Raw genomic sequence first — 26305 nt, forward strand, 5'->3', positions numbered from 1 at the left:
TGGGAGGGGGTGAGAGGGCACGACCTGACGGCAGGGGACCCCAGGGCCTGCTCTGTCCTGTGACCTCCAACCCCAACCCCTGGGCACAGGCCAAGCCTCTGTGCGTTCATCATAACCATGCAGCTTGCATTTATGAAGCACTAACTGTCTGCCAGGCTTTATGCTTGGGGTTTTACATTCATTTAACAGACACATATTGGGCACCTACTGTGTGCTGGGCCCTGGATGTGGAGCAGTGAGTAAAGTGGACAAAGTTCCCTGCCCTCATGGAGCTGACACTCCCAGGTGGAGCCAGGCGATAAACAGGTGAATCAATATATAATTTTAATGTCAGTGATAAGTGTTACGGAAAAAATAACCCAGGGTGAAGTAATAGAGTGGCTTTTTGGGGTGGGAATGACCTCAGTAAAGGAATGAAGTGACAGCCTCTCCAAGGAGGTGACATTTGAGCTGAGTCTTGTCCAAATAAAGAGAAAGGGTCAGTCCTGCTCATCTCTGAGGGAAGAACTTTCCGGGAAGGGGGAGCAGCCTGCACGAAGGCCTGGGGGCTGGAGGGTGCCTGGAGGGTTAAGGGACAGCCAGGGACGAGGCTGGAGCATTAGGAGTGAGGGGGACAGGCGATGATCTCAGAGAGGTCCGTGCACAGGCTGTTGAGTCAGTGGTTATGTATTTTTGCCCCATTTTCCAGATAAGGAAATTGAAGCTCAGAGAGAAAAATTAAAAAAAAAAAACAAAACACTTGCCCAAAGTTAGGAAGCAGGCAAACGGCAAAGCCAGGATGCAAAGCAGAACTGGGGAGCCTTAAACACTACACCACTGATTCTCAAACCAGATCCTGCCCCAGGATCATGGTAGGGTCTAGTTAAACAGGCAGCTTCCATGCTGCCCCCTCCCGCCATTCCCCAACCACCAGCAGGAGCCAGATTCAGCGGATCTGGGCTCAGTAGGGAATCTGTACCATTAGCCAGCCCCCAGGAGGCTCTGATGTGGGATGCTTGGACCATGCTTCGAGAAACCCTGGGCAGGGCTAGCGGTCACCCCCCATCAGTGGGAAATGAAATCAGTTTTGTAGGCCATGGCTATTGTGCTTTAAAAAATGAAATAAAATAGAGCAAGAACAGAAAATCATAGCATGCCCCTCCTACTTTAAGGGCTACCTACACTTTAGGCATCTTGTTTCAGTTAAAACTGGGTGTGCATGAGTGTCCGTAGAGACTTTGTTCATTATGACAAAAATCGGAAACTCCCTAAAATGTCCCTCAGCCAGTGAAGTGATAAACAAATTGAGGTATATTCACACAGTGGAATTCTACTCAGCAATAAAACAGAACGAACTCTTGGAACGAATTCCTGAAATATACTACAACATGAATGAAAGTCAAAAATATGATACTGAGTGAAAGAAGCAAGACAAAGGAGCACATAGTGTACATGAAACACCAGGCAAAACAAATCGAATCTATAGCGATGTAAAACAGGGGCAGGATGGTCACTGCAAAGCCCATGAGGGAAAGAAATGTTATGTGTCTTGACTGTGATGGTGGTTACATGGATGCATACAATTTGTCAAAACTCATTGAACTGCAACATATAAAATGGATACAATTTATTGCATGTCAGTCATATATCAATAAAGTTGATTTTTAATAATATATATTTATGGGAATATATCTCAATAAAATTGCGTTAAAAAATATGCGTGTGCATGGACTGGGTTGCAATATAAAATATATATATTTTTACTGGTGAGATGCGATCCCAAAAGTCTGAAAAATCCAGCACATGACCTCAATAAACTTCAGAAAATCAGCACTAGCTGGTGTCAAGAAATTCCGCCACCTCGGGAACTTCAACACTGACGACCTTGGCAAGTCTGAGTCCAGTTTTTCTCTTGTAAACGCAACAGGGCTGACATCCAGAGATGCCACCTCCTGGCTTTAACCTTGGATTAGTGACTCCCCCACTGAGGCCTCAGTTTCCCTCAGATCTCCCAGGGAGATAAAGATAGGGCCCTACCTCAGAGGAGAAGACAGGGAGGATATAATTAGATGCCTCAGGAGGCCAAGGCCCTGGACACCGAGCCTGGCATGGCAGGAGCGCTCAGCGGCCGATGGCCACGGCCACGGTCTTATTAGGGCTGGGGTGGGGTGGGGGTGCCCAACCCGGGTGACTGCTAAGGGGCTGGGGCTGGCGCGAGAGGTCCAGCTGTCCCCATCCTTCACCACCATCCCCAGCTGTTCTCTCCTCCCACCCAGGGAACCAGACTCAGCTTACCAGCGTCCTATTCTGGGGCCGGAATGCTGTGTCAGCACTTCTTGCGTGGACCAAGGGCCCCGGAGGGGAAGGGGAGGGGCTAGGGCAGGGTCCGCAAACCCAGCCCCTGGGAGAGAACGGGACGCAGCCGCCCACGCCCCCACCACTCCCACCACCTCCCCCAGGCTGAGCCGCGGGGAGGGAAGGTGGTTAGGATCGGCGGCCCCTCCTCCCTCTCGCCCCCTCCCTGTCCCCGGCCCAGGCCCCAGAAAAGCGGGCTATTCTGGGAGAGACACCTGTTGTTCCAATTCCCATCCCTGCCCCCCAGCTGGAGATCATGCTGGGGGAGACAGAGCTGGGAGACAAGAGACAGACAGACAAAAAGAAATGCAGAAGGCCTGAAGCCAAGGAGCAAAGAAAGGGGACAGAGATGGAGAGACGGAGAGAGGCATAAAGGAACCCCAAAGAAAGATAGGTTGAGACCCTCAGGGACCCCCAGCAGCCATATTTGACCCTCCTCCCCAAAACCAAGGCGGAGGGAAAGATCCAGAACCTGAGGGACATCCAGAAGACCCTAAAGGGCTGGGGGTTGAAAACAGTGGGTCCTCCAGTCCACCCCAGTCCCCTTCCCAAGAATTTAAATAGGTCAGAGTCTGGAGCAAGAAGAGAATTAGGGCTAGGGAGTGGGGGGGGGCGGCTAAATTAAGCCGAGAAATGAGAACCGCCTTCCCCAAGTGCCTGCTTCCAGGATGGTGGGAGGGGCTGCTCGCTCCGCGGCTCCCCCTCGTCCGGACAAATCGCCAACCTTAGAAGAGAGGGCGGCTGGAGACCCCTCCCCACTCTGCAGTCCCAAACCCTGCGAATTCTCCGTCGTGAGAAAGGGGAGTAAGACAACGAGAAAAGGAGACAGAATGACAGTTACCCAAAGTGACAGAGGAAGAAACCCTGAATCACAGATACCACTAAGCAGGACCGAGACTTCCAGGGAGAGAGACCCAGAGACACCCCGACAGATAGCCCAGAGTCCACCAACGCAGAGATACGCACCGTCCGCAGGAACTGGACCTCGTCCTCGCCCTCTCCTCCGTCACCCATGATGTCGGAGCCCGGGGGGCCGGGGCTGAGAGCGAGGGATCAGGGGAAGGGATCAGTGGACGCGAGGGCTGGGGGCGGGCTGGGACCAGAGACCGCGGAGGACGCCGGAGGCACCCGCGAGGCAGATGGAACTGCGAGGAGGCCGCGCGTGCTGGACGGAGATGGGCGGAGGGCCCCGCCCCCCGGCCCCCATTGGGTCAGGAAGGGACAGGCCACGCCCCCTCGCCGGAGCCCCACCCCCTCACCCCACCCCCCAGACCCCAAACCTGGGCGCCCCGTGCGCGTGGCGGGGACAAGAGGGTTGTCAGGCAGGCAGCCGCGCTCTGTCCACCTCCACCATAAGGAAGATGCATGGTTCTCCCCATTTCACAGAGGGAAAACCGAGGCTCTGGGTGAGGAAGCCCTTGCGATCTCACACCGCAGAGCCGGTGTGCGCACCTTCTCCCCGACTATAAAAAGGACCACACCTAGTGGTTAAGAATAAGAGCTGAGCCCTACAGTAGGGATCAGAATCCCAGCCCTGCCTTTCCCTGTGTGGCCTTGGGCAAGTCACTTAGCCTCTCTGTGTCTCGGTTTCTCCAAACTGGAAAAGGGGGATGTGAATAGTACCTACCTCACAGAGCCATTGCAAGGGATATAGGAGATGATTTTATTTCCAGCACTTAATACAGTGCGTGTGCACAGTGAATGGTGTATGTCTTAATGTTATTATTATTATTAAAAAAAAAAAAAAAGAACTACCTAACACTACTGAGGTAAGAGTCGTAGCCATAGCCAGTAGTCTTTCGTGCTCCTTTTGCATTTCGGGCCCTGAGCTAAAGTTTTAAAATAAGATCTCATTTAGTTCTCACAACAACCCTGCTATTATTCACATTTTTAGAGAAGGAAATAAAAATGTATGGTCCTTTCCATGTACAGTTTTAAGGATAGGATGAGTATAAATCAGGGAGTCCTCGTGCCAATCCTGTAAGGTCAGTGCTCTTACTCCCCGTTTAATAGGCGAAGAAAGCTGAGCACAGAGAGGGAGTGACTTGCCCGAGATCACACAGAGGCAGCGCTGAGATTTGAACCCAGAGCCAAGTTTCTTAACCATTTTGTTTTACTGTCTGGATATTTGCATAAAACCGCCTAAGTAGAACAAAAACAGCTTCACCAAGGCCGGGTCCTGATCCCCAAGGTTCTAACCCAAGCCCTCCCGCAGCTCCGGGGCCGCCTGAGTCACGAGGGCCGCCCGCCGGGCGACGCCCCATTATGCAGATGAGCGCTCGCGCCTTCGCAGGTTGGGGAGCGCGGGGCCCGCGGCCTCCTCCCCGGAAGTCTCCAGTAACCAGCGCCTTCCTGCTCCAGTGCTCGGCGTCGCCCCGGGAGGGCTGCAGTCGGCGCGGGCGCGTCTGGCTCCCCGCGGGCTTCGGGGAGCAAAAGCGGAGGGCCTCTGCAGTTCCCTAAAACAGCCCGCTGTGGGGCCACACACAGCCCCGCCTCCCTGCCAGGCAGGCGACTTCGGGCCTCCGGGTCTCAGTTTCCTCATTTGTCAACTAGGCTAATGCGAACTAGTCCTAACCTCCTGGGGTCGCCGGGAAGACGGCATGAGGAGATCAATTAGAGCCTGCCTCTTGGCAGCTGATTGGTATAAAGGATCTATTAAAATGATTATTATTAACATGTAATGATATATATGAAGTCTATAGAACAATAATAAAGTTTGATATATATAAATGTTATTAAGTGTATAATAGATTGCTAAATATACATGGTTAGACATTGAAACACATAAAATACATTCACATAATTTTGTACCGTATCAATGAACTGTATTACACGTAATTATTATATAATTATGTTATGTTAATAGTAGTTATAGAGTACAATTGCATTATTATGTCTTATATATAATGTAATACATAATTGCATATTAAATAGTAAGTTTTTCCTTAATCTTTTACATAAACATCAAATGATTCTGTGTCATGCATCATAAGTTGTTAATAGTGTTTTTTTATTTTTCTGTCATCATCATGTGTTTTAAGACCTACCCATGTTGCTCCGTGGATACCTGGTCTGTGGCCACTGGTGGCTTTGCAGAACTCCCTGGTGACTGTCCCCTTCCGTTTATCCACCCATTCCCCTGGGACGCCTCCAGCTCCAGAAATAACGAACTGCCTTATGGACCAGAGGGGGAATGCTTTGGCTTGCAGGCCCAACAGCTAAATGCTGAGTGAGATTTACATGCACATACTTGCCCTGGGGAATGTCTGCCACCTCCAGTGAGGGAGTCCTGGGTCTCCACATCCCCAACCTCCACTTGACATTTTCCAACATCTAATTTTTGCTAGATCAATAGGATGAATCACTCTCATTTTACTTGGCATTTACCTGATCAGTGATCAATAACTTCTACCATCTTCTAGTGTGTCTGTCAGAGTTTTGGGTTTCCTTGTTCCCTGCTCATAATCTTTTTATGTAATATGCGTATATTCATTTATTTATTTTCTTGCTGCTTTGCAGCAGTTCCTTGTACATTCCAGGTATTAATTGCTCATCGATGTTAAACCTCACAAATACCTTTTCCCATTCTGTCATTTGCTGTTTGTCCTGTGGTGTTCTCATTAAAAGACGTCCTCATTGGGCTGTTATCAAATGTATCGCTTCCCTGCCTTGTGTGCTTCTGTGGTTTGATTCAGCAGTCTTTTCCTTTGTGGTTGCTGGTGTTGTTATCATTGGCATTTAACCACCCCTGCGGGCCTTGAGGGGATATACAAGTGCCAGGGCCTTTTCCGACCTCACTCCCTGAGGCTGCTCTGTCCCTAGAGCCTGGAGAGTCTCACGTTACCAGCTCGGCTCAGCCAGCAGCTTTGCAGCCTATGTGTGGGATGCAGGTGCTGGGAGATGGACAGGGTGGGAGCAGGACATCTTGGAGGGCACCACTGGGGGGGGGGGGATGGAGAAGGGGAAAGAGGCAGGAGGAGACAGAGAGAGAGGGTGTGAAACTGATGTCATATGATGGAAAGGTTGGAGAGAACAGCCTTCTCTGCACCTGTCTAAACGTGAAAAAATACCCAAGGTGACTTTTTTTTTCCTTTTTTTTTTTTTGGTGAAAAAAAAGAAGAAAGAAAAATGCATACTGGGAGAGCTGTTTGGTAGAATCTGCTAACATATTAGTATGATTTGGTGATTACTGTGACCCATCCATTCCTGGGTACATACCCAGCAGAAAATGTTCCCAGCAGCGTGACTCACAATAGCCCCAAAATGGAAAGAACTCAAACATCCACCAACAGGAAAATGGGTCAATCAATCGTGGAATAGTCACACGATGGAATATTATACTGCAGTGACACCGAATAAACTACAAAGCATGAGGTTAGGAGGAAGAAGCCAGACACAATACATGATCTCATTTATACATAGTTCAAACCCAGGCAAAACTGCTCCAGCTGCTAGAAACCTGGCTTGTGGTAATTTGGGGGAGCTGGGGCCTGGGATGTGGCACAAGGGGGCTTCTAGGGGTTGGGAATGGATGTTGTTTCTTGATTTGTGTGAATATCACATGGGCATGCTCAGTTTGTGACAGTTCATCAACCTAAACACTTACAGTTTGTGCTCTTTGTACTTCAATTTAAATTCTGTGTCTCACATGACACATTTAGGTCAAAGACGAAATGCACATACTCAAAAGAAAAGTCTGTGTTTCTGTAAGTACATATTTATGTACATAAATTCACAGGCAACAGTTCAGATGAAACCTCCAACATGTAATATTTGTCACCCCTGACTAAGAGGGGCAGCCAGATGGGGATGGGACTCCCAGAGGGTTCTACATCCTTCTGTAATATTTTCATAAGATAACAACAGTCCTTAGGGTGGCTGCGAGGATTAAATGAGTTAATATTTTAAAAGTTCTTGGAACGGCATGTGGAACAGTTGGTGCTACATAAGAGTTTGCTATAATAAAAGTCATAAAACAAAAATGTTTCTGAGGTGCAAATGGTGTCATTAAAACTAAACTAGGAAGAAAAGGAAGAAACATAAGAAGAAATAGACAAAATATTATGTTTTGTGACTTTCCACTCAAATCTTTGTGTATTATATGCAGGAATACGTTCTCATAGAAATACAGACTTTTCTTTTGAGTCTGTGTGTTTGGGTTTTACACAGAGGTGTCACATTAAGCATACTTAAAAAGAACCTTTTTATTGAAGTCCGGTAGCAGCAGAACAGAGAATCACGGGGCAAGAGACAGAAAGATGGGGGAGATAGGGAGAGGCGGCTGGGCGACTGGGGGTGGGGGGAGCGGCGCCGGAAACCTCAGCCGAGAGGGATCCCCCATGTGGGGGGAGGGGGCCTTGGTCTCTCCCCAGCCTCTTCCTTCCCCCTGGCCTGGGGGTGGGTGGGGAGGGACAGTTCCTCTTTCCCTCCCAAGCACTGAGGCGGCCCCAGCTCCCAAGGGGCTGAAGAAGCTGGAGCTGAGGCCAGGGGGGCAGGAGCCAAGCTCTTGCAGGCCCCCCGTCCCTCCTCAGGAAGCATGAACAGGAAAGACAGCAAGAGGTGAGCAGACCCTCTACAAGGAGCCCCCGGGCCTCTGGCTGCGTGGGAAGGTGGGGGAGGGACTGACAATGGGGTAGCGGGCGGGCTCCTCTGGAACCAGGAGCAGGGGGTGCCAGGCAGCAAGATGCTTTGGGGTGCACAGCCCAGCGGGGGCTGGAGCTGTTTGTAGGAGCGTCTGTGCCTTTTCCTCTCTCTCTCTCTCTCTCTCTCTCTCTGGAGGTGGAGCTGCCCTGTGTCTCCATCTCCCCCAGCTCATCCCAGCTCCCTAGGCTAGGCGTCTCTGTCCTCCCCGGGGTCTCCCTGGTTCCCCACCACGGCCACTGCCCCCTGGATTGGAAGCTGCAGGCTCCTGCAGGACCCTGCCCCGGGGGAGGGGAGCGTGACGCAGGGCGGGCGGGCGCGGCGGCTCCCCTGCCTCTTATGCCACCTCGGGCAGCTCCAGACGCCGGAGGGGGCGGACAGGCCGCAGGCAAGGGCCGGGTAGCAGCAGGCTCCGCACTGGGTTTCCCATCGCCTGGGCAGGCTTGCCCTCCCGTCCCCGCGGGTGCCGATGGTGGCTGGGTCGCTGGAGTGGGCAGCCCCTCCAGCCTCTCCCAGCACGTCTCTGATGGGCGAGGAGGTCCCCTCCCCATAATGGTCAGCAGTGTAGCGCTGGGAGCCCTGGCTGCACCGTTTCCTGGCTGTGTGACCTCAGGTGAGTCACTTAACTGCTCTGTGCCTCAGTTTCCTCTTCTGTCGACAGGATAATCAGCATTCCTAGGCCAGAGGGGCATAGGTCCTCAGTGAGGCAATCTCCGACCAGTGGTTCTCCAACCTGAGCATGCATCCAAAGCAGGTGGCTGGGCCCTGCCCCCAAAGTTTCTGATTTTGCAGGTCTGGGGCCAGGCCTGAGAATTTGCATTTATAATAAGTTCCAGGGGCTGCTGCTGCTACTGGTTGGGGACCATGTTTTGAGGCCCACTGGTGGAGACAGAGTGCTCAGTCCTCTGCTTGGTACAGATGAAGCAGTCCGTAAATGCCAGCTCTTATCCAACAGCATTCAATACTGATTTGTGGAGCCCTTAGCTTCTGCCAGGGGACACAGCCGTGCCGCTACTTCTGAGGATCACCCTCTTTCAGGTTTCACCCCAGGCCCCATACCTGGCTCCTAGTCCACCTCTAACACTTTCTCTCTCTGCTGCCTCAAGTCAAACTTTCCCACCTCTGGCCACTTAGCCTGGGCAAACCCAATCCCTTTTTTAGCACTTTTGGGGAGGCAGGCATTGAATGCACACGACTTCCTGGGGAAGGTCCAGGGATCACCCATGTTTTTCATGTGAGGAAACTGAGGCCCAGGGAAATTAGTTGACAAACACGAAGTCACACGGCCAGCAGAACCGCCCCCCTTCCAGCGTGGCCTGACTCTTGGTCAGAGAGGGTGACTCCACCCTGACCGGGTCCTGCCCCTCCTTCCTTCCACCAGCCCTCTCTCTCCATTACCTTCTTTCCCCAACTGGAGCAGGAGCCTCAGGGAGGCACAAGGCAGAGTGAGGGTTATTTTTAAACTTTTCCTTGAAGCTGCTTTAGCCCCAGGGACCTTGCCTGGCTCTGAGGAGCCCTGGAGAGGTCACTTACCACCCATATTTTCTCTCCAGGCCCCAAATCTAAGGATCTGGGCTGGCTGGCTGGGGGGAGGGAGTCCGGCCCCCTAGAAGGGGTCGATGTGTGGGAGGAGGGGAGAGAGAGAATCCTAGAGGTCTGCCTGGAGGAGGCTGCTCTCAGGGAAAGGGGGGTGGGGAATGAAGACCAAGGGGAAATTCTGAGGGGTCTGCCTGAAGGTGGGATCTAGGGAGAATGGGAACAGGAATGACCCTAAGGGTCTTCTCCCATGATGCCCTGGGAAGCCAGGAGTAATCCCAGGGGCCTGCCCGGAGGAAGCCTCTTCCATGACACGATGTCTTGGGACCATTCAGTCAAGAGGACTTTGGGGACAACGCCTTCGGGAGCGTGTTCCTATGATTCCCTGGGGGATTGGGGTCCTTAGTAGCCCTGGGGGTTCTTCTCCCATGATCTCCTGGGGGGCCTGGAATATTCCTGGGGTTTTCCCCCATAAGTCCATGGCAGATCCGGAGTAAACCTGGGGCTTTGCCTTTAGGAAGCTCTTTCCATGATGTCTTGGGGCTCTGGGGTTATAAGAATTCTGGGGGTCTGCTCCAAGGAAGGGGCTCCCATGAATCTCTGGGGGCTATGCCCACAGGAAGTCCCATCAGGAATGCCCGGGGAAGACAGTAGGGCGGTGCCGGCCCCGGCAGACCCGCCGCTACAAGACGTGCCCCAGCCCCCGGGAAATCAGCAAGGCTGTGGCTTCCATGGCCCTGGGTGTGTTGAAGGAGGGCTGCAGCGAAGAAGAGCTGCTGGAGAAATGCATCCAGTCCTTCGGTGAGTGTCCCCTCCCTGGCCCGTCCCCCCAAGCCTGTTGCTAGGCTAAGCACCCACCTTTCTCTAGGCCTCAGTTTGGGGAGGTATAAAATGGGAGCAGGGCTGGTGTGGAACAAATCTACCTCAGAGACAAGACGGACCCCTGCATTTCTTCTTCCTGGATGGGGAGGGCTGCCTGCTTTGTGCCCAGACTTGTGCTGGTCCATGCTGGGAACCTTGCTGTCCACTCATAGCCACCAGTTACTTATTGCCCACTTACCTACTAATTTAACCAACATAAACAGATGCAACGGAGTTTCGATCACTTATTCAAAGTTAGACAGCTGGTAAGTGGCAAAGCTGGGATTTGAACCCAGGAGAACTGAGACCAGAGTCCTTGTTCTTGACAACTATGTTATGCACAAAACAAACAAAGAAACTGAGACACGAGGAAGTTAAGGTGCTTGCCCAAGTTCACGCAGGGAGTCACTGGGAGAGTGGGGGTTTGAGCCGGGCAGTCCCTTGCCCTGGGGTCGTTCTGACCCCGAGTCCTCTCCTTTCGCCCGCCCACAGACTCAGCTGGCAACCTGTGCCGCGGGGACCACGTCCTCAACATGGTGCTGGCCATGCATAACTGGGTGCTGCCTTCTGCTGACTTTGCTGCCCGTCTGCTGACCTTATATCCTCTTGCGCCGGGAGCAGGGGTGTGGCGGGTGGAGGGCAGTATTTTGAGAACCCCAGAGATAGGGACAGGGTAAGGGAATGGGTCCGGGGTGCTGGATGACAGAGCCTTGACCAGAACTCAAGTACCAGCAGGCTGCGGGGCACACACAGGAGCTGAGGCGGCTGCAGATCTGCCACTTGGTAAGGTAGGTCTGGGCCAAGAACCCCCCTCCCAAGACCCAAGATCCCCCCCTGATGCCCCCTAACAAACATCTCCCATATACTCCCCAGTCTAGTTCCCACAGACCAACCCAGCCCTACCTAATATAAATCCCACTTCTGAGACACCCCTAGCTTGGTTCCTAAGACCCTCCTAGTTCTTCTCCTTAGAACCCCTACTTCCTATAACTGCCCACCCATGAACTGATCCCATAGACCCTCTCCCAGCTGGTACCCAGAGACATCCAGCTCTGATCCCCCAATCCCCTCCTCTTCTCAACAATCCTACCTCAAAGAGGTATCCCAACCTAGCTCCCATAGAACCCCCTACCCGGCCTATGTTAAGAGACCCCACTCCTAGAAATCTCCACAGCCTGCTGCTACCCCAAACCCTGACCTTCCAGAGAACCCCTGTACACCTCTAGAGAACCCCCCAGCCCAGCACCTAGAGACTCCTCAACCCAAGAGACCTCTTCCAGAGACCCCCCGTCACCCCCACCCCCAGCCTCATTCTGCCATCTCCAAACCACTTTCAGGTACTGGATGACCCAACACCCAGAGGCAGTGCACCAGGAGCCCCGGCTAGAAGAGGTTATAGGTCGCTTCTGGGCCACCGTCGATCAGGAAGGAGGCTCAGCCCAGAGGCGCCTGGGGGGCTCCTCCAACCTGTGAGTCAGCCCCTCACCTCCCACCTGTTCCCTGTCCAAAGCCCCATCTTCTCAACCCTCTCCACACTCCTCAACTCCTGCCCCCGAGCCCCTCCAATACTCTGCCCCTCTTTGCCCCCAGCCTGTGCCCTGGTGGCCCTGGCCCCCCGCCCCCCATGAGCAGTCCAAGCCTGGGCAAAAAACATAAAGTGTCCTTGCTTTTCGACCACCTGGAGACAGGGGAGCTGGCTCAGCACCTCACATACCTGGAGTTCCGGTCCTTCCAGGCTATCACGGTAAGGACCCCACCCCACCCCCAACCAACCAGCTGGGGAAGGCTGGGGCCAGGCAAGACTGAGAAGACCCCTGCATGAACGCTGGCAAGAATCTCAAACTCTGGCTAAGGACAGACCCCTTGGGTTCAAATCCTCCTCAGTCTCCTCCTGTGTGATGTTGGACTAAGTTCTCATGCTCTCTGGCACTCAGTTTTCTCATCAGAAAGTGGGGATCATGATCATAATACTTCATTGGGTGGCTGGGAGAATTAAATTAGTTCATCCACTTAAAAATGCTTATTGCTGTGCCTGGAACATAGTAAGTGCTCAAAATATTTAGTAATTATTCACTTATTCTACATTTATTGTGCAACTACTATGAGCCAGGCAATGGGGTAAGTGAACAAAATAGACAAAAATTCCTGCCCTCATGGAACTGACAATTTAGTCAATAGGGGGAGGGACAGATAATGAACAAGATTAATCAACAATTTATATAATATACACTCTATTAGATGGTGCTAAGGAGAAAATAAAGCATCTAATTGTGTGAGTGTGTGGCCTATTAGTGCCAGATCTTCCTATTTTATCTCACTTTCACACTTTCTAGCTGTGTAATCTTGGACAAGTCACTTAAATTCCCTGTGCCTCAGTTTTCTCAACTGTACAAAGAAATATTGATAGTTACTGCCTCATAGAACAGTGCTTGTTACCAGAGTAAATGCTGTGTTTTGCCATTTTTTGTCTACCAAATGGCAATTTCATGTGCTTTGACCTATATGTGTTTTAGCTATTGCTAGCATCCATTCAAGGGAAGGTGGAGATCTGGTTCCTTAATGTGAAATTTTCCTGATTGTTTAATATGTATGTGCATTTATTATTATTCATATTCACACTATAAACACTGTGCTGGCCAAATGACACCCATGGCCTCAAGCCTTCTGGTTATGGTGACAATAGTGTCAAGGCGGGGACTAGTACATGGGCCTCCGTTGGTCCCCAGCAGAGTATACCGCATTACTCTTTCAACCCTGGAGCAATCCAAGAGAGGATGCTTTGGCTTTTCCTGTTTTTTCCTCTTCTGGTTTGACTCATTCATTCAACCAGTGTTTATCGAATGATCGCTAAGCCCAGGCACTATGCTAGAACGGAAAAGGTAATGCAGGAATAAAGACCTGAAGGAGAAGACGATTCCGCGGGAAGAGTGTTCTAGGCAGGGGGAACAGCCAGTGCAAAGGCCCTGAGGCAGGAGTGTATCTGGAGTGTTGGAGAAACAGTGTAGGTGGGATGGAGTGAGCCGGAGCAGTGTGATAGGACATGGTGCCAAAGAAGTAATGGGGGACAGGCCATGTGGAGCCTCATGGGTCATGGGGAAGACTGTGGTTTTTACCACAGAGATGGAGCCCCGGGAGGGCTCTGAGCAAGGGAAGGACATGACCTAACCAGGTGCTCACAGGCTCCCTCTGCTCGTGGAGAACAGACTGTGGGGGTGGGGGGTAGGGTGGTGGCAGAAAGGGGCCTGCTGGGAGTTCCAGGGGGAAAGGACTAAGGACAGGACCAGGGTGAGGCAGAGGAGGAGTGAGAAGTGGGCAGGTTCTGGGAATATTTTGAAAGCAGAGTGGACAGGATTTGCTGGTGGAGTGGATGTGGGTAGGGAAGGCTGAACACCACACTGTTTCCCTTGAGCAGAACTAACAGCTGTAGGTTTCATGTCCTACTCCCTTCCTTCACCTTGCTGACTCTTCACCAGTCAGCTGTACAGTTAAGAGGAAAATAATTAGCTCTCATCCTGGCCCATGCTTGGTGACTCTGGGCAAAGTACTCATCCTTTCTGTGCTCAACTGCCTCCTCCGTAAAATGGGAATATTACTACTAGTACCCACCTTACAGAACTGTTGTGAAGATTGAATTATTTAATATGGCAAAGGGCTCAGAATAGTGCCTGGTTTCATTTGAAACAAATAAACAAATTAAGTCCTTTTTCCAGGAGTTTGGGACTGCTAATGGCTCCAGGCGAGTGGCCTGGTGGAGAGGACCAGGGTGACTTCGGGGACGTGTGGTAGCCTGGGGGACACAAATTGACACGTCACTCAGGCCAGGCTAGGACACTGGGGGTCGTCACTGCTAGGGCCATGGACGGGTGAAGGGCAGGGCCTGAGGCCACCGTCCCCCTGACGCCCACCTCGCCCCCAGCCCCAGGACCTGCGGGGCTATGTCTTGCAGGGCTCCGTGCGGGGCTGCCCGGCCCTGGAGGGTTCCGTAGGCCTCAGCAACAGCGTGTCCCGCTGGGTGCAGGTCATGGTGCTGAGCCGGCCGGGGCCCGCGCAGCGCGCGCAGGTGCTGGACAAGTTCATCCACGTGGCTCAGGTGAGGCCCGTCCCGCCTTTCCGCCACCCCCGCCCCGCGCTCGGCCCCTGGGTTCTATCCCGGGGCCGTGACAGCCCTTCTTCCTCGGCCTTGCTATCACTGCTTCAAACCCACCCCGGCCCAGTCGCTGTGTCCCCGCCCTTAGCCGAGTCAGCTGACAGTTTCCCTCCTGGCCTCGTTTCCCAAGCCCTAGGCCAGAAGAGTTTGTCCCCAGAGCAGGAAAAAGAGACTCTCCTATGCCCCCAACCTTCGCGTCAAACGCCACTAAGGCTCCAGGTCCCCAGTCCCCAGCGGCCCCGCTGAGATGGTTCCTCCTTGGCCTGGCCCCATTGCGTCATGTCCTCCCCTCCCCCTCCTTTCCAGACACCTTCCCGCCCTTCTGGTGAAAAGGGAAGCCCTCCTTCCCCCCGGGCCACGCCCCGTTACGCATTTCCTTGCAGACCACGTCTTTCCCCGCCTTGCTTCCTCGTGCAGGCTCCCTTAGACCTGGGGTTCTGTGTCTGCCTGGGGTCTCCTCAGTCTTAGCGTCTTCCACTCTTCCCTTACCCCACCTTCTCCCCAGAGTGGCCTCCACCCTTCAAACCTGTAAAAGGGGGCAGTAAGGGAATCCCTCCCACACCTTCTCTCACAGCAATGTGACCCCCCCATATCCGTCTGGCTTCCTTCACCTCTCAAGGGGTTTCCCACCCCGGCCCAGCACCCACACCTTCTTGTCTCCTATTACCTGCCTGACTCTCAACCCTCTGGCCTCTCAGATGCCCATCTGACATCTAACACCCTCACACCTGTCTGACACACCCGCCTAGTCCACACACCTGTACAACTCCATCTCTCCACAGTTTTTTGACCTCACACCAGTCTATCACTCGCCTAACCCCCCAGATACCTCTGACACCTCTGTGATACACAGATGCTTGTGGCCACTTCTGCCTGACACACCCACCTTCCCTCAACAGTCTGATGCCCACACACTCCACACGTGCCTGAGTGCCCCGACTTCCCTGCCCTCACTCCCATATGATACCCATCATCTCTGTGCATCCCCTCCCTTCCAGAAGCTCCACCAGCTGCAGAATTTCAACACGCTGATGGCAGTCACGGGGGGCCTGTGTCATAGCGCCATCTCCAGACTCAAGGACTCCCACGCCCACCTGAGCCCTGAGAGTACCAAGGTGAAGCCCCCCACTTTGCTCCCCAGAGTTCCAAGTGGTCAGCTGATCTGAACCCCAACACTCAATGCCCCCGCTTCAGCCCTTGTCCCTCTAATCCCACTGACACCCTGGCCCTGGCTGCATTCTTTCCCCCCTTCATCCAGCCCCCCTGCTGCTGACCCCTCTCTACTCTGTGTCTCTGATCCTGAGCAGGACTGTGAGGGAGACAGAGATGAGAGAGATGCTAGCACAGAACTTGAAGTCCAAGTTCTAAATTACCCACCAAAGGATTTCAACATCAGGGCCACCCAAGAGAGGGACATAGGTTGGAATGTCCTAAGAAGTGCCTGAAGAGAGTGAGTCATCCGTGAGCTGGTGTGTGGCTGCAGTCAGGAAGTGGCAGGAAATTAGTCTAGAGATGAGCACGGGAAGATCTGTTGGGTCTTGCAAACTGGACTGAGGTGTTTGGGCTTTATCTAGAGGACAGTGGGGAGCTAGGAAAGTCTGGGACTGATGGTGGCACCCATGATCAGATGTGAATTTTGAAAATTCCCTCTGGTGGGTGAAGTGGAAAGTGAATTGAGGGAGGAAGGCAGGCAGGCGCCTGGTGAGGGGACCAGCGAGACGGCCCAGCATCCTGCAAGCCATGTTAGGTGGTTTGTTCTTTGTCCTGAGAGCCCTGGGGAGCTATGGAAGTTTTTTGAACTAAAGAGAAATGTAATCAAATTCTTGTGTCAGAAAAATCTAACATAGCTGCCATATGGAGAGTGGACTGAAGGGGGGCAACTGAAGGCTGGTGTGTGTGTGTGTGGGGGGGGGTTGCTGGGACAGGGGCTGGGCAGAAAAAGAGAGGACTGGCCCAGGAAGGGACTATGAGGGGTGGGGAGAGAAACATCTGAGACAAGGCCCAAACCTTTAACCTGGGGAGTGGGGGATGGTTGGGCCTCCCTGAGATGGGGATGCAAGAGGGGGAGCCATTTGGGAGAGATGCTGAGGCCAATGTGGGACGTGTAAGGGGCCCAGGGAGGTGTCCAAGGGCTACTGGGCCCAGGGTCTGGAGCCCACACAGACAGTTGCTGGGATAATCCGCTACAAGGGGATCAGGGAACAGAGCATAACAGAACTGATAACATGCCCCCCAACATGCCCTTCCACCCTTCACCCCACCCATGCAGGCCCTGCTGGAGCTGACCGAGCTCCTTGCCTCCCACAACAACTATGCCTGCTACCGCCGTACCTGGGCCAGCTCTACAGGCTTCCGGCTGCCTGTACTGGGTGTGCACCTCAAGGACCTGGTATCCCTGCACGAGGCACAGCCTGACAGGCTGCCTGACGGCCGCCTGCACCTGCCCAAGCTTAACAGCCTCTACCTGCGGCTACAGGAGCTGGCAGCCCTCCAAGGGCAGCATCCACCCTGCAGCGCCAACGAGGACCTGCTGCATCTGCTCACGGTGAGCTGACGCAGCCAGACCAGACTCCCAAGGGGCTAAGCCTGGAGGTCATGAGACTCAGAGCCCTGGCGAGTAAGGATCTACAGGACCAGGGGAGAACAGTGCTTTGAAGCCAGAACTTCCAGGGTTTTTTCTAGCTATTTGATCCTGGGCAAGTCACTTAACCTCTCAGACTGTTCCTTTACCTGCAAAACTGGAATTGTTGAGAAGAACCAATCAATGATGTAATCCATATAAAACACCTAAAGTAGTTCTTGAAACACACTGACCTTTACACAAGTGATGCATTTTTCTCTCTGATTCCCCCAGGGACTCAAGTACCTGTTGATCTGAGCTCCCAGGACTGCTTTGTGTTTTCACACTCCTGAAGTCCAAGGTTCTGAGTTTCTCATGCTGCTAGTCCAAAACTCCAAGCTTTAACATGCCCAGGAATCTAAGCAAAATGCTCCCAAGTTACTGATGACTTACTTAGCTAGGCACCATGCTAAATACTCTGCTCAGATTACCTCAGTTCCCTATTAGGTGGAGACCCTTATCATGCCCATTTTGCAGATTGGGAAACTGAGGTCCAGAGAGGTGAGGTCACTTGCCCACTGCCCACAACAGTCAAACAGGATTTGAACCCAGGCAGGCGAGCTTCAGAGCCCACGTGTTCACCACCACATTCTGTACTAAAACCCTTTGAGTGGGGACTCCTGAAGATTTTTTAATTGGGAGAGACTGAGAGTCTTAAGACTGAAAAGATTTCCAGACCATATGATAGGACTGGCACAATTTGCAGGGCCCAGTGCAGAATGAAAATGTGGGATTCTTTGTTCAAAAATTAAGAATTTCAAGACGTTGACAGTGGAGCATTAGAGGAAGTGCGAGCCCTTCTAAGTGTGGCTCCCAGGGTGACTGCCCTGTCCCAAGGCCCTATGTATGCTTTGCTGATTCTAAGGGGACCTCAGCCCAATGGGCACCTGCTGGGTGCCAGACGCTACTTTAGGCACTGGGGACACAGCAGTGAGCAAGACAGAAAAAAAAAAAAACACTGCTCTGCTTTGGGCTGACATGTTGGTGGGGAAGACAAAGCATATAAGGAAATCATGTAGTTTGTCAGATGATGGTAAGTGCCGTGGAGAAAAGACAGCCGAAAGAGGCATGGGAAGTGACAGAGGGTTGCAATTGTAAATAGGTCAAAAAAGGGCCTTGTGATAAAGTGGCATTTCTGGCATAGGGGAGACGGATGGTGTGGAGGGTGGCGTGGGGGGCCTTTCTGGGAGAGGATGGAGAGAGGGGTCCACGCAGGGATGCAGTGGAGGACCTGGGAGTTTGAGGGATGTCTAACGTCCCTGCCCATCCTCCAGCTTTCTCTGGATCTCTTCTACACGGAGGATGAGATCTACGAGCTTTCTTATGCCCGGGAGCCTCGCTGTCCTAAGAGTCTGGTAAGACCTCACCCTTGACCTCTGACCCCAGCCCAAGTCAATACTCTGACTTAGTGTGCCGTTCTGTTCCAACCAGCCACCTTCCCCTTTCAAAGCACCCCTGGTGGTGGAGTGGGCCCCCGGCGTGACGCCCAAGCCTGACAGGGTCACCCTGGGTCTGCATGTGGAGCAGCTGGTGGAGGTAAGAGGGGACTGTGGCCCCTAGAGACCAGGGGGGAGGATGTCTGTGTAGTCCTAAACCCCGAGGAGGGGTTCGAAGATCTTGAGGGTCATACCTTGATGACCTGGTCTTACTCTCCCCTTCCCACACTCCTCCCAAGTCTGTGTTCAAGAACTATGACCCTGAAGGCCGAGGAACCATCTCTCAGGAGGACTTTGAGCGACTCTCAGGCAACTTCCCCTTTGCCTGCCATGGGCTTCACCCACCCCCTCGCCAGGGGTGAGTGGTCAACTCCTGGGTCCCCCAAAGATGAGGATATTTGGGGTTGCCTGGACTCCTGGGTCTGAGGAAGAAGGTGGGCTGGGCCTCCTTGGTACCAGGGGCGGTGAGGGCCAGGGGCCTGGACTCTCGGGACTGAGAGAAAGGGGCCGGCCATGCTGAAGCACTGTTTCTGCCCCCCCAGGAGTGGCTCATTCAGCCGAGAGGAGCTGACGGGCTACCTGCTCCGGGCCAGTGCCATCTGCTCCAAGCTGGGCCTGGCCTTCCTGCATGCCTTCCATGAGGTCACCTTCCGCAAGCCCACTTTCTGTGACAGCTGCAGTGGCTTCGTGAGCACTCTCCTTGCTGTTGTCCTCAGGCCCACCTCCCCTGGGGGACCTCAACTCTTCACAGCCTGGGGCCAGAAAACCAACCTCACCCTGGAGTGCTGACAGTCCCCAAACCCCAGACAATCCCCAAATTCCAGTTACTCCTCCCAACCCCCAGATAATCCTCAAATTCCAGATAATACTCCAGATTCAAATAATCTGTAAACCCTAAACACTGAATATATTCCCTACATCTTGGCTAATTTCCAATTTCCAAATAATCCCCAAATCCTAGATAATCTCCACCCCGAATGATCCCCAAACCATGAATATTAACTAAACCCTGGATAATCTCCCTATCTCTGGATAATAACCAAACCAGGGTAGATTATCACCAAATGGAACCAATCTCCAAATCCCCAGACTCCAAATAATTCAAACTTTGGATTATTTCCAAATTCAAGATATCTTCCAAACTCTAGGTATTGGACACATCTCTCAATCTCCAATCCAAGATTAAATCACAAGGCTTGGGTTATATCCCAAATTCATTTATTAATTCATCAAAATATTTACTGAGCACCTACCATGGGCCAGGCACAGTTATAGGCCCTGGGGATACAGTGGGAAACACAACACAATCCCCGCCCATAGGTTACATTTTATTAATCCCCAAATTCCACTACTCCCCATTGCACGGTCCTCCATCCCTTAGCATCGGTAACCTATTCTGCTTTCTCTTCTCAGCTCTGGGGTGTCACCAAGCAAGGCTACCGCTGTCGGGGTGAGCGGGGCATCAGTGAGGGAGGAGGGCCTCCAGGACCTGCAGGCTGGGAGGGTGTGGATTGGGCCCCTGGCTACTAACTGCTGACCTTCCCCCAGACTGTGGGATGTGCTGCCACAAACACTGCAGAGACCAAGTGAAGGTGGAGTGCAAGAAGAGGCCAGCAGCCAAGGGCGATGCGGGACCCCCGGGGGCCCCAGTCCCACTCACATCAGTTCCCCAAGCCAGCTCTGGTAAGCCCCAGGGTTTGGCCGTCCTGGGAAGGGGGCCTGGTGGATGGGGATTGACTCCAAAGCCTTGAGGCCCTCCCCGTCACACCCACGTCCCTTCCATCCATCACCCCACAAACAGGCTCCGAGGAAAATCTCTCCTATGCACTATCCCTGGAATCAGAGACTGTGTCCCACCTCCGCCATGCCTGGACGCAGACAGAGCCCTCACACTCTTCCTGGGCACCAGACATGGTGAGGAGGAACTGTTTCAGCTGAAGAGCAGAGGACAGGCCATTTGCCTGGGGGAAACCAGACAGATTTGGGGAAGCGTAGGAAAGTAAAAATGTACACAAGTTCTTAATTGCTTGGGTGGGAGGGTACAATTTGCCATGCTGTCAGTCAGAATGGGTCCAGAGAGGCTAGGGATTGGGTGTAAAGAGTTCCAAACTCCTGGGTTCCAGAGAAGGAAGAGGAGGCAGCTAGGAAGGAGAATATAACAGGGAGCCTAGGGACACCGATCACATCATGGCCTTCCTCTCCCAGAACCCTCGGTGGTTCCTTCCTACTCAGAGTAAAAGCCAAAGGCCTGACTATCAATCTTAACACTGATAGAAAAATGGAAGCTGTAATATGTTGAGAAAAAACTTAAAGGTAACCAGTAGAATAAAAATAGGATTTGGGGGAGGGGGAAAAAATAATAAGATGACAAGAATAAGGCCAAATGTATCAGGAGCAACAATAAATGTCAATGGAGTAAATTCCACTATTCAAAGGCAGAGACTCTCAGATTGAGTTAAAAATCAAAATCCGCAAGGGATGTACATTCATCCACTTAACAGAAGTCCTGCCCCAGCAGTGAAACCTCTCATTGGCGCCTCACACTCCCACATCACCCAAATGTCTTCGTCTTTCCAGGTCCCCTTCCCAGCGGCAGCCCCACCATTCACCCAGTCCTCCAAGCCCAATTCCTAGACATCATCTTGGTCTCCTCTCTCCCTTGCTCCCATCCCCAAAGTCAGTCATCAAGTCCTCTTATTCTGCCTCCAGCAGAACTCCCAAACGCATCGCCTCCATTCCATCCATTGCCTTAGTTGAAGCTTCCATCATCTCTTACTCTGAAAATTTTTTTTTTCTTTTGCATAATGGTGGCTATTTGTCATATTCCTTCTCCTAACCACTGAGTATTTGTGCAGCTGTTTTGGAGACGCTTAGACAAACACATCTTCTCACTAACTCCTTATAATCTCTGTTCTTCACTGAAGAGGAAATCGAGGCTCCGAGAGGTTAAGCTGCTTGCCCACAGTGGCAGAGCTAAGTGTTGGAGGCAGGACTCAAACCCAGGTGTTCATCTGCCTCTAAAACTGAAGCTCCTAACCAATTTGCCATGCAGTCAGTCAGAATGGGTCCGGAGGGGCCAGGGATAGGGTGTACAGAGTTCCAAACTCCTGGGTTCCAGAGAGGGGAGAGGAGGCAGCTAGGAAGGGGGATATAACAGGGAGCCTGGGGACCCAATCACATCATGGCCTTCCTCTCCCAGCGCCACTGGTGGTTCTGTCCTACTCAGAGTAAAAGCCAAAGGCCTCACTGTGGCCCTCAAAGCCCCACAAATCTGCCCCATCACCTTTCTGACATTACCTCTCACCATTTGCCCCATCACTCAACCTGCTTCAGCCACACTGGCCTCCTTGGCATTCCTTGAACATGCTAAGAATACTCCTACCTCAGGGCCACTGACTGGCTGTTCCCTCTGCCTAACACTCTGCCCCAGAGGCCCATATGGCTCCCTCTTTGGGACTCTGCTCAACTGACACCTTCTCAGTGAGGCCTGAGATTGTAACCCCTCAGTTACAATTTCCCCACAGTCCTGACTGTCCCTCCCTGCTTTATTTTTCTCCACAGTACTTATCCCCAGTTGACAAACTAGATTATCTTATCTCTTTACCTTCTTTTATGCCTGCCTTTCCCCACCAGAAATGCCAGCTGCAGAAGAGCAGGGATTTTGATGTCTCTTTCACTGCTGTATCCTCAGTGCCTAACAGTGCAACCACAAACCTGATGAGTGTTTGCCCAGTGCCTGAATGTCTCCTTCCCTGTGCCCACAGGAAGGGAAAGATGTGTTGCCGAGGAGCAAAGGACTTTGCAGTTCACAGCAGCAGGAGTCTGTCCAGACCCAGGGGACAGAGCCCTCCTGCTCCTCTTCAAACCCAGATGCCCCTGATCAGGCCCCCTCAGAGAAAACTCCTACAGCTGTCATAAATTAAATTTATTTTACAGAGAACATGGCCTTTGGTGTTGACTGGTGGATGGGCGTAGGACATTTTGGGTCTCAGAAACAGCAGGTGGGGGACCTGAGTACCAGACAACAGAAACCCTCAAACTGACTCCCCAAATACTACCAATGGCCTCAGCATCTCAGGGAGAACCTCCCTACCCAGCAGTCCCCTTTACTTCTTCTTCTTCTTCTTGCGGCCCCAGCACTGGCGGCCTGCCTTCCGCCCATCTCCGCCCTCTCTTCGGCTCTGCCAGCTGGGCATGGGAGCCTCCAGCTCATTTGGGCGGCCTCCCCGGTCTGGCACATTGCCCATAAGCACCTGACGGTTTATTAGATTCGAGATTCAGAGAAGACAATTACCTTGGACAAGGGGGCCAGAGAGCAAAGGGAACAGCATAAGACTGAAAAAGGAAGGGCAAATGTTGACTGTTTAGGTACAGTAGCTGGGAGGGAGAGCTGAATTGGCGAAAGACGTGGGCCAGGGGCTTTCAAACTGGTTCCAGGGGCCTCAGCAAGAAGGAAACAAAGGTGAGGGGGACGACAGAGGCCCAAGGCCCCAACCAGGATTAATAAAAATACCTGTTTTGTCTATTTTTTATATGGGGTTTTGTATAACATTTTCAGCAAACCAGTGGTTTTTCTAAATATCCATCATTTGTGCACCACCAGTATTTACTTACTACTTTTCCTAGGAACAAATCACTTTTTTTTTGTTCGTAACTTAAATTTTGCCTTACTCTTAGCTGTTCTAGACCTTATTCCCTAGTACTTATTTGCATAAGTCTAAAATTGCTCAGGGGGTATGTGGCTAAATATGTAATCATTTAAACAAAGGGTATTTCTACTTAAAATTAAAACTAATACAGTCAACAGAATAGGGTGGTGGGAAAGGATTCTAAGCCAAAGCTGGAGAGGTGGGCAGGGGCTCAGTAAAAAGTTGGACTTTATTTTGAAAGCACTGGGGAGCCATGGAAGGATCTTAACCTAGGAAGGGTTATGGTCAGATTGTTGTGTTGGAAAGATCCTTCTGGCTGCCCTGTGGTAGATGGGTTAGACATGGCGAGTCTTGAGGGCTGGAGCAGGAACCCAGATGAGAAAGGACAGGCTAAACCGGGCAAAGGCTGAAAGGATCTGGAGGCCAAGGTTGTCAGGGCCTTTCCCCACCCCCAGGTGCCCACCTTGTTGATGGCACAGCAGGTCCCTCGGCGGACAGCCATACTGGTGGCTGGGACAAGGCGAGACAGGTCAGCTCGGGCAGCCAGGACATGGGCGATAGAGACAGCGGATTCTGGGGTCAGAGCCTCCCGAATCGGGATCAGCACTGCCTTCATAGCCTCTCCCTGGGCCTGGGGGTGAGTGGACATGGAGAAGGTACCCAAGAGCTGAAGGTGCCCCCTCACGTAGGATCTTCCAAGTCGTCTTGGAAGCCCTGCTCTCTGTCTCAGGGCCTCAACTCCCCACATCTCTAAAGTAAGGGGCATAGCTCTGAAATCACTTCCAGCTCAGAGATGGGAATTCTAGAATGCTCTGCAGATCCCTGAAATTCTAGAAGCTCCAAGCCTCACTTGATTCTAAAATGGCCTGGGCCTCAGAACCTGTAAGAGGTTGATGTTCCTGGCCCTCCTTCCTCTTCCCTGCAGCTGTAGCCCCCACAGCTGGGCCTCCTCACTCCTGCCCAGGTCCTTTCCCCACACCTGTGCCTGATCATTCCAGTGGAAAGCAGATGTTGTGAAGTCTAGGCGTGTGAGGAGGAGGCAGCGGCGGCAGCAGTACTGGTCTCGCAAGCTTTGAGACAGGGACTCCAAGGCTTCCTGGTAGAAAAGGGCTCAGTCACACTAGTGCCCTTCACCCGTCTCTGGGTGAGAATGCTGTATTCATACAGCCACAGAGTTATTACCCATCTGGGTGAGTCTAGCGGGTGGCCGAGGAGGGGCTGCATGGTCTCTGCCGGCAGGGAAGGCAGCAGCTCCAAGATCTGATGGGAGAAGGCATCAAAGGCGACTGGGTCAGAAACAGGCTGGACCCCCCCCCCCTTTGGACCCCAGGTCCCCACTACTCTGAGGACCCTGGCCACAGAACCAAGCATGATGGTGACGGCTCTAGAAAAACATCTTCTGTGGTGGGGGCACGCCTGTCAGAGCCGATCTGAGAAAGACCCGCCTCCCCTACCCCCACCCCATCCCCCACTCCCCACCACCGAAAAAAGGGGAGGTGGCCCCGGTGGGGAAGAGATTCCAGCTCCACACCTTGGCATGAAACTCCTGCAGCAACCGGCTGGCGGGGATCCCCGGCGTGGGTCCAGGCAGCCCCAGAGCTTGTAGGATAAGGACCAGTTCCCGGACCATTCCGGTTCCCTCCTCTGCCCCTCGCTCACCAGGCGGCACAGGGCTGGGGTCCAGCAGGGAGCGCAGGCGCAGGAGGCGGGCAGCTTGGAGCTCCGAGCAGAGAAAGCCTAAGAAATAGGGAAAGAAAGGGAGCGGGGCAATCGAAGAGGGCTACCACTCCACCAAACCGGGAGAAAAACCCGTTCAGCTTCAAAAACCCTCCCACTAGGTCCCGACTCCAAAATAGATCTAGAACTGCCTCTACTCCACCCGCTGCTCTTTGTGGACCCTGGTTCCGCCTAAGAACTCAGACCCCGCCCATTTCGGAACCACCTGCGCGGCTTAATCTAAAGCCAAACCACCGCAGCCCGCTGGTGCCCTCGCCATCAGAATGCTAACCCCGCCCATCTCAACTCCCTGCGCCCACCCCAATATTCTAACCCCTCCTACCTCAGACCCTGGGGCCCTCTTCAAAACTGTCCACGCCCCCATCCCGAGCCCGCCCACCCTGGAGGCCGGAGCCTCGCCCACTTCCGCGTCGCGGGCTCGCGGGCGCTCACGCAGCAGACGCAGGCACGCGCTAGGCTCCCACAGCGCCGCCTCGCAGCGTCCGGCGGAGAGCGCGCCGTCCGGGCAGTGCAGCGCCCGCAGCGGGCCGGCCAAGAGTCTCAGGAATTCGTCCTCCGCGCCGGGGCCTGCAGGAGGCCGGAGACGTCACGGCGCGGCGGCGGCGGCGGCACCCGACCCATACCCCCGCCTTCCCGCTCGGTACACACCCTCGCCGGCGTTCAGCGCCTCCGCGCCCTCCTCTTGCTCCCGCCCCAGGGCGCCCAGAGCCTCCAGCTCTGCCACCAGCCGCGCGCACAGAGCCCTGAAGTCCGGGCATGAGGGGCCCCGCGCCGCCGCCTCCGCGAAGCCCTCATACCTGAGGCGGGCGAGGCAGCGGGAGGGGTGGGGGAGGTCCGCGACGGCCCCGAGGGTAGGCGCGCCCCTCCCCTTCTCTCCTCAGGCTGACCCCACACTCCCTCACCCCAGAGCCAGCAGGTCCTGGGCCACGGCGGCCCCCTCCCGCGCCTCCGCTTCCGCCCCCTCCATGAAGGCGTCACCTGAGCGCCCCGCGAGCGCCCGGCGGGCCGGCGCGAGGGTCTGCCCCTTGCGGCGTGGCGTGGCGGCAAGGACCAATCAGCCTCTTCTCGCGGCAGGCTTCGGCGTTCTGATTGGCGCAGGAGAAAGCATAGCCCGCCCCCAGAACCTTTGCGCCGAAACCCGGAGCACTTACCGGGGCTGTTTGGACTCCGGAAACGCCCTGGTGCCGTAAATTCCAGAGGCTGTCTTCTGTCCTCACGACTGGCTATCGTGGCTATCGCGACATAAAAACAACCGCGATTTGCGTTTCCCAGGACTCTTCACTTTCCTTCTGCACTTGAAGCCTCCGTCCTCCCGACCAAGCGTTCTGCCAGTCCGCCCCGAATC

The 26305-nt window shown here is 53.4% G+C and overlaps 3 protein-coding genes across 5 annotated transcripts in view; 1 reads left to right on the forward strand and 2 right to left on the reverse strand.

The window, feature by feature from the left end:
- RYR1 (ryanodine receptor 1) overlaps positions 1-3450 on the reverse strand; it is a 107605-nt gene extending 104155 nt beyond the window's left edge. The window contains 1 exon segment of the mRNA XM_037819488.1: positions 3301-3450. Coding sequence (XP_037675416.1) covers positions 3301-3348 — 48 coding nt within the window. The 5' untranslated portion in view covers positions 3349-3450.
- Positions 3451-7760: 4310 nt separating this feature from the next.
- RASGRP4 (RAS guanyl releasing protein 4) lies at positions 7761-22508 on the forward strand. Of its 2 annotated transcripts, none has more exons than XM_037819606.1 (17): positions 7761-7893; positions 10130-10311; positions 10864-10969; positions 11097-11159; positions 11709-11840; positions 11962-12115; positions 14288-14461; positions 15517-15633; positions 16788-17063; positions 18413-18493; positions 18570-18674; positions 18814-18932; positions 19117-19261; positions 19988-20024; positions 20123-20257; positions 20376-20488; positions 22339-22508. In XM_037819606.1, the coding sequence occupies exons 1-17, from the start codon at positions 7871-7873 to the stop codon at positions 22495-22497; spliced, it is 2121 nt and encodes a 706-aa protein (XP_037675534.1). In that variant the 5' UTR covers positions 7761-7870; the 3' UTR covers positions 22498-22508. The 2 variants fall into 2 exon arrangements, with proteins under 2 accessions (XP_037675534.1, XP_037675535.1); XM_037819607.1 differs by lacking the exon at positions 22339-22508 and adding an exon at positions 21152-22197.
- FAM98C (family with sequence similarity 98 member C) lies at positions 22485-25984 on the reverse strand. Of its 2 annotated transcripts, XM_037819609.1 has the most exons (8): positions 25863-25984; positions 25609-25757; positions 25393-25527; positions 24755-24960; positions 24406-24483; positions 24203-24319; positions 23687-23854; positions 22485-22827 (listed from the first exon to the last, which is right to left on the reverse strand). In XM_037819609.1, the coding sequence occupies exons 1-8, from the start codon at positions 25925-25927 to the stop codon at positions 22681-22683; spliced, it is 1065 nt and encodes a 354-aa protein (XP_037675537.1). In that variant the 5' UTR covers positions 25928-25984; the 3' UTR covers positions 22485-22680. The 2 variants fall into 2 exon arrangements, with proteins under 2 accessions (XP_037675537.1, XP_037675536.1); XM_037819608.1 differs by having other exon boundaries at positions 22683-23854.
- Between the last annotated feature and the right edge of the window lie 321 nt (positions 25985-26305).

Source organism: Choloepus didactylus, chromosome 27 (genome assembly GCF_015220235.1).
Source record: "Choloepus didactylus isolate mChoDid1 chromosome 27, mChoDid1.pri, whole genome shotgun sequence".
Classification (NCBI taxonomy): domain Eukaryota; kingdom Metazoa; phylum Chordata; class Mammalia; order Pilosa; family Megalonychidae; genus Choloepus; species Choloepus didactylus.

Excerpts from the sequence above, each read along its gene's own strand:
- RASGRP4 (XM_037819606.1), top strand. The coding sequence starts at position 7,871 with ATGAACAGGAAAGACAGCAAGAG. Across the intron at positions 10,312-10,863 it reads GAAATGCATCCAGTCCTTCG|ACTCAGCTGGCAACCTGTGC; the intron begins GTGAGTGTCCCC and ends GCCCGCCCACAG. Across the intron at positions 18,675-18,813 it reads ATGTGGAGCAGCTGGTGGAG|TCTGTGTTCAAGAACTATGA; the intron begins GTAAGAGGGGAC and ends ACTCCTCCCAAG.
- FAM98C (XM_037819608.1), bottom strand. The coding sequence starts at position 25,927 with ATGGAGGGGGCGGAAGCGGAGGCGCGGGAGGGGGCCGCCGTGGCCCAG. Across the intron at positions 24,484-24,754 it reads TGCAGGAGTTTCATGCCAAG|ATCTTGGAGCTGCTGCCTTC; the intron begins GTGTGGAGCTGG and ends TTCTCCCATCAG. Across the intron at positions 23,855-24,202 it reads ACTGGAATGATCAGGCACAG|GCCCAGGGAGAGGCTATGAA; the intron begins GTGTGGGGAAAG and ends ACTCACCCCCAG.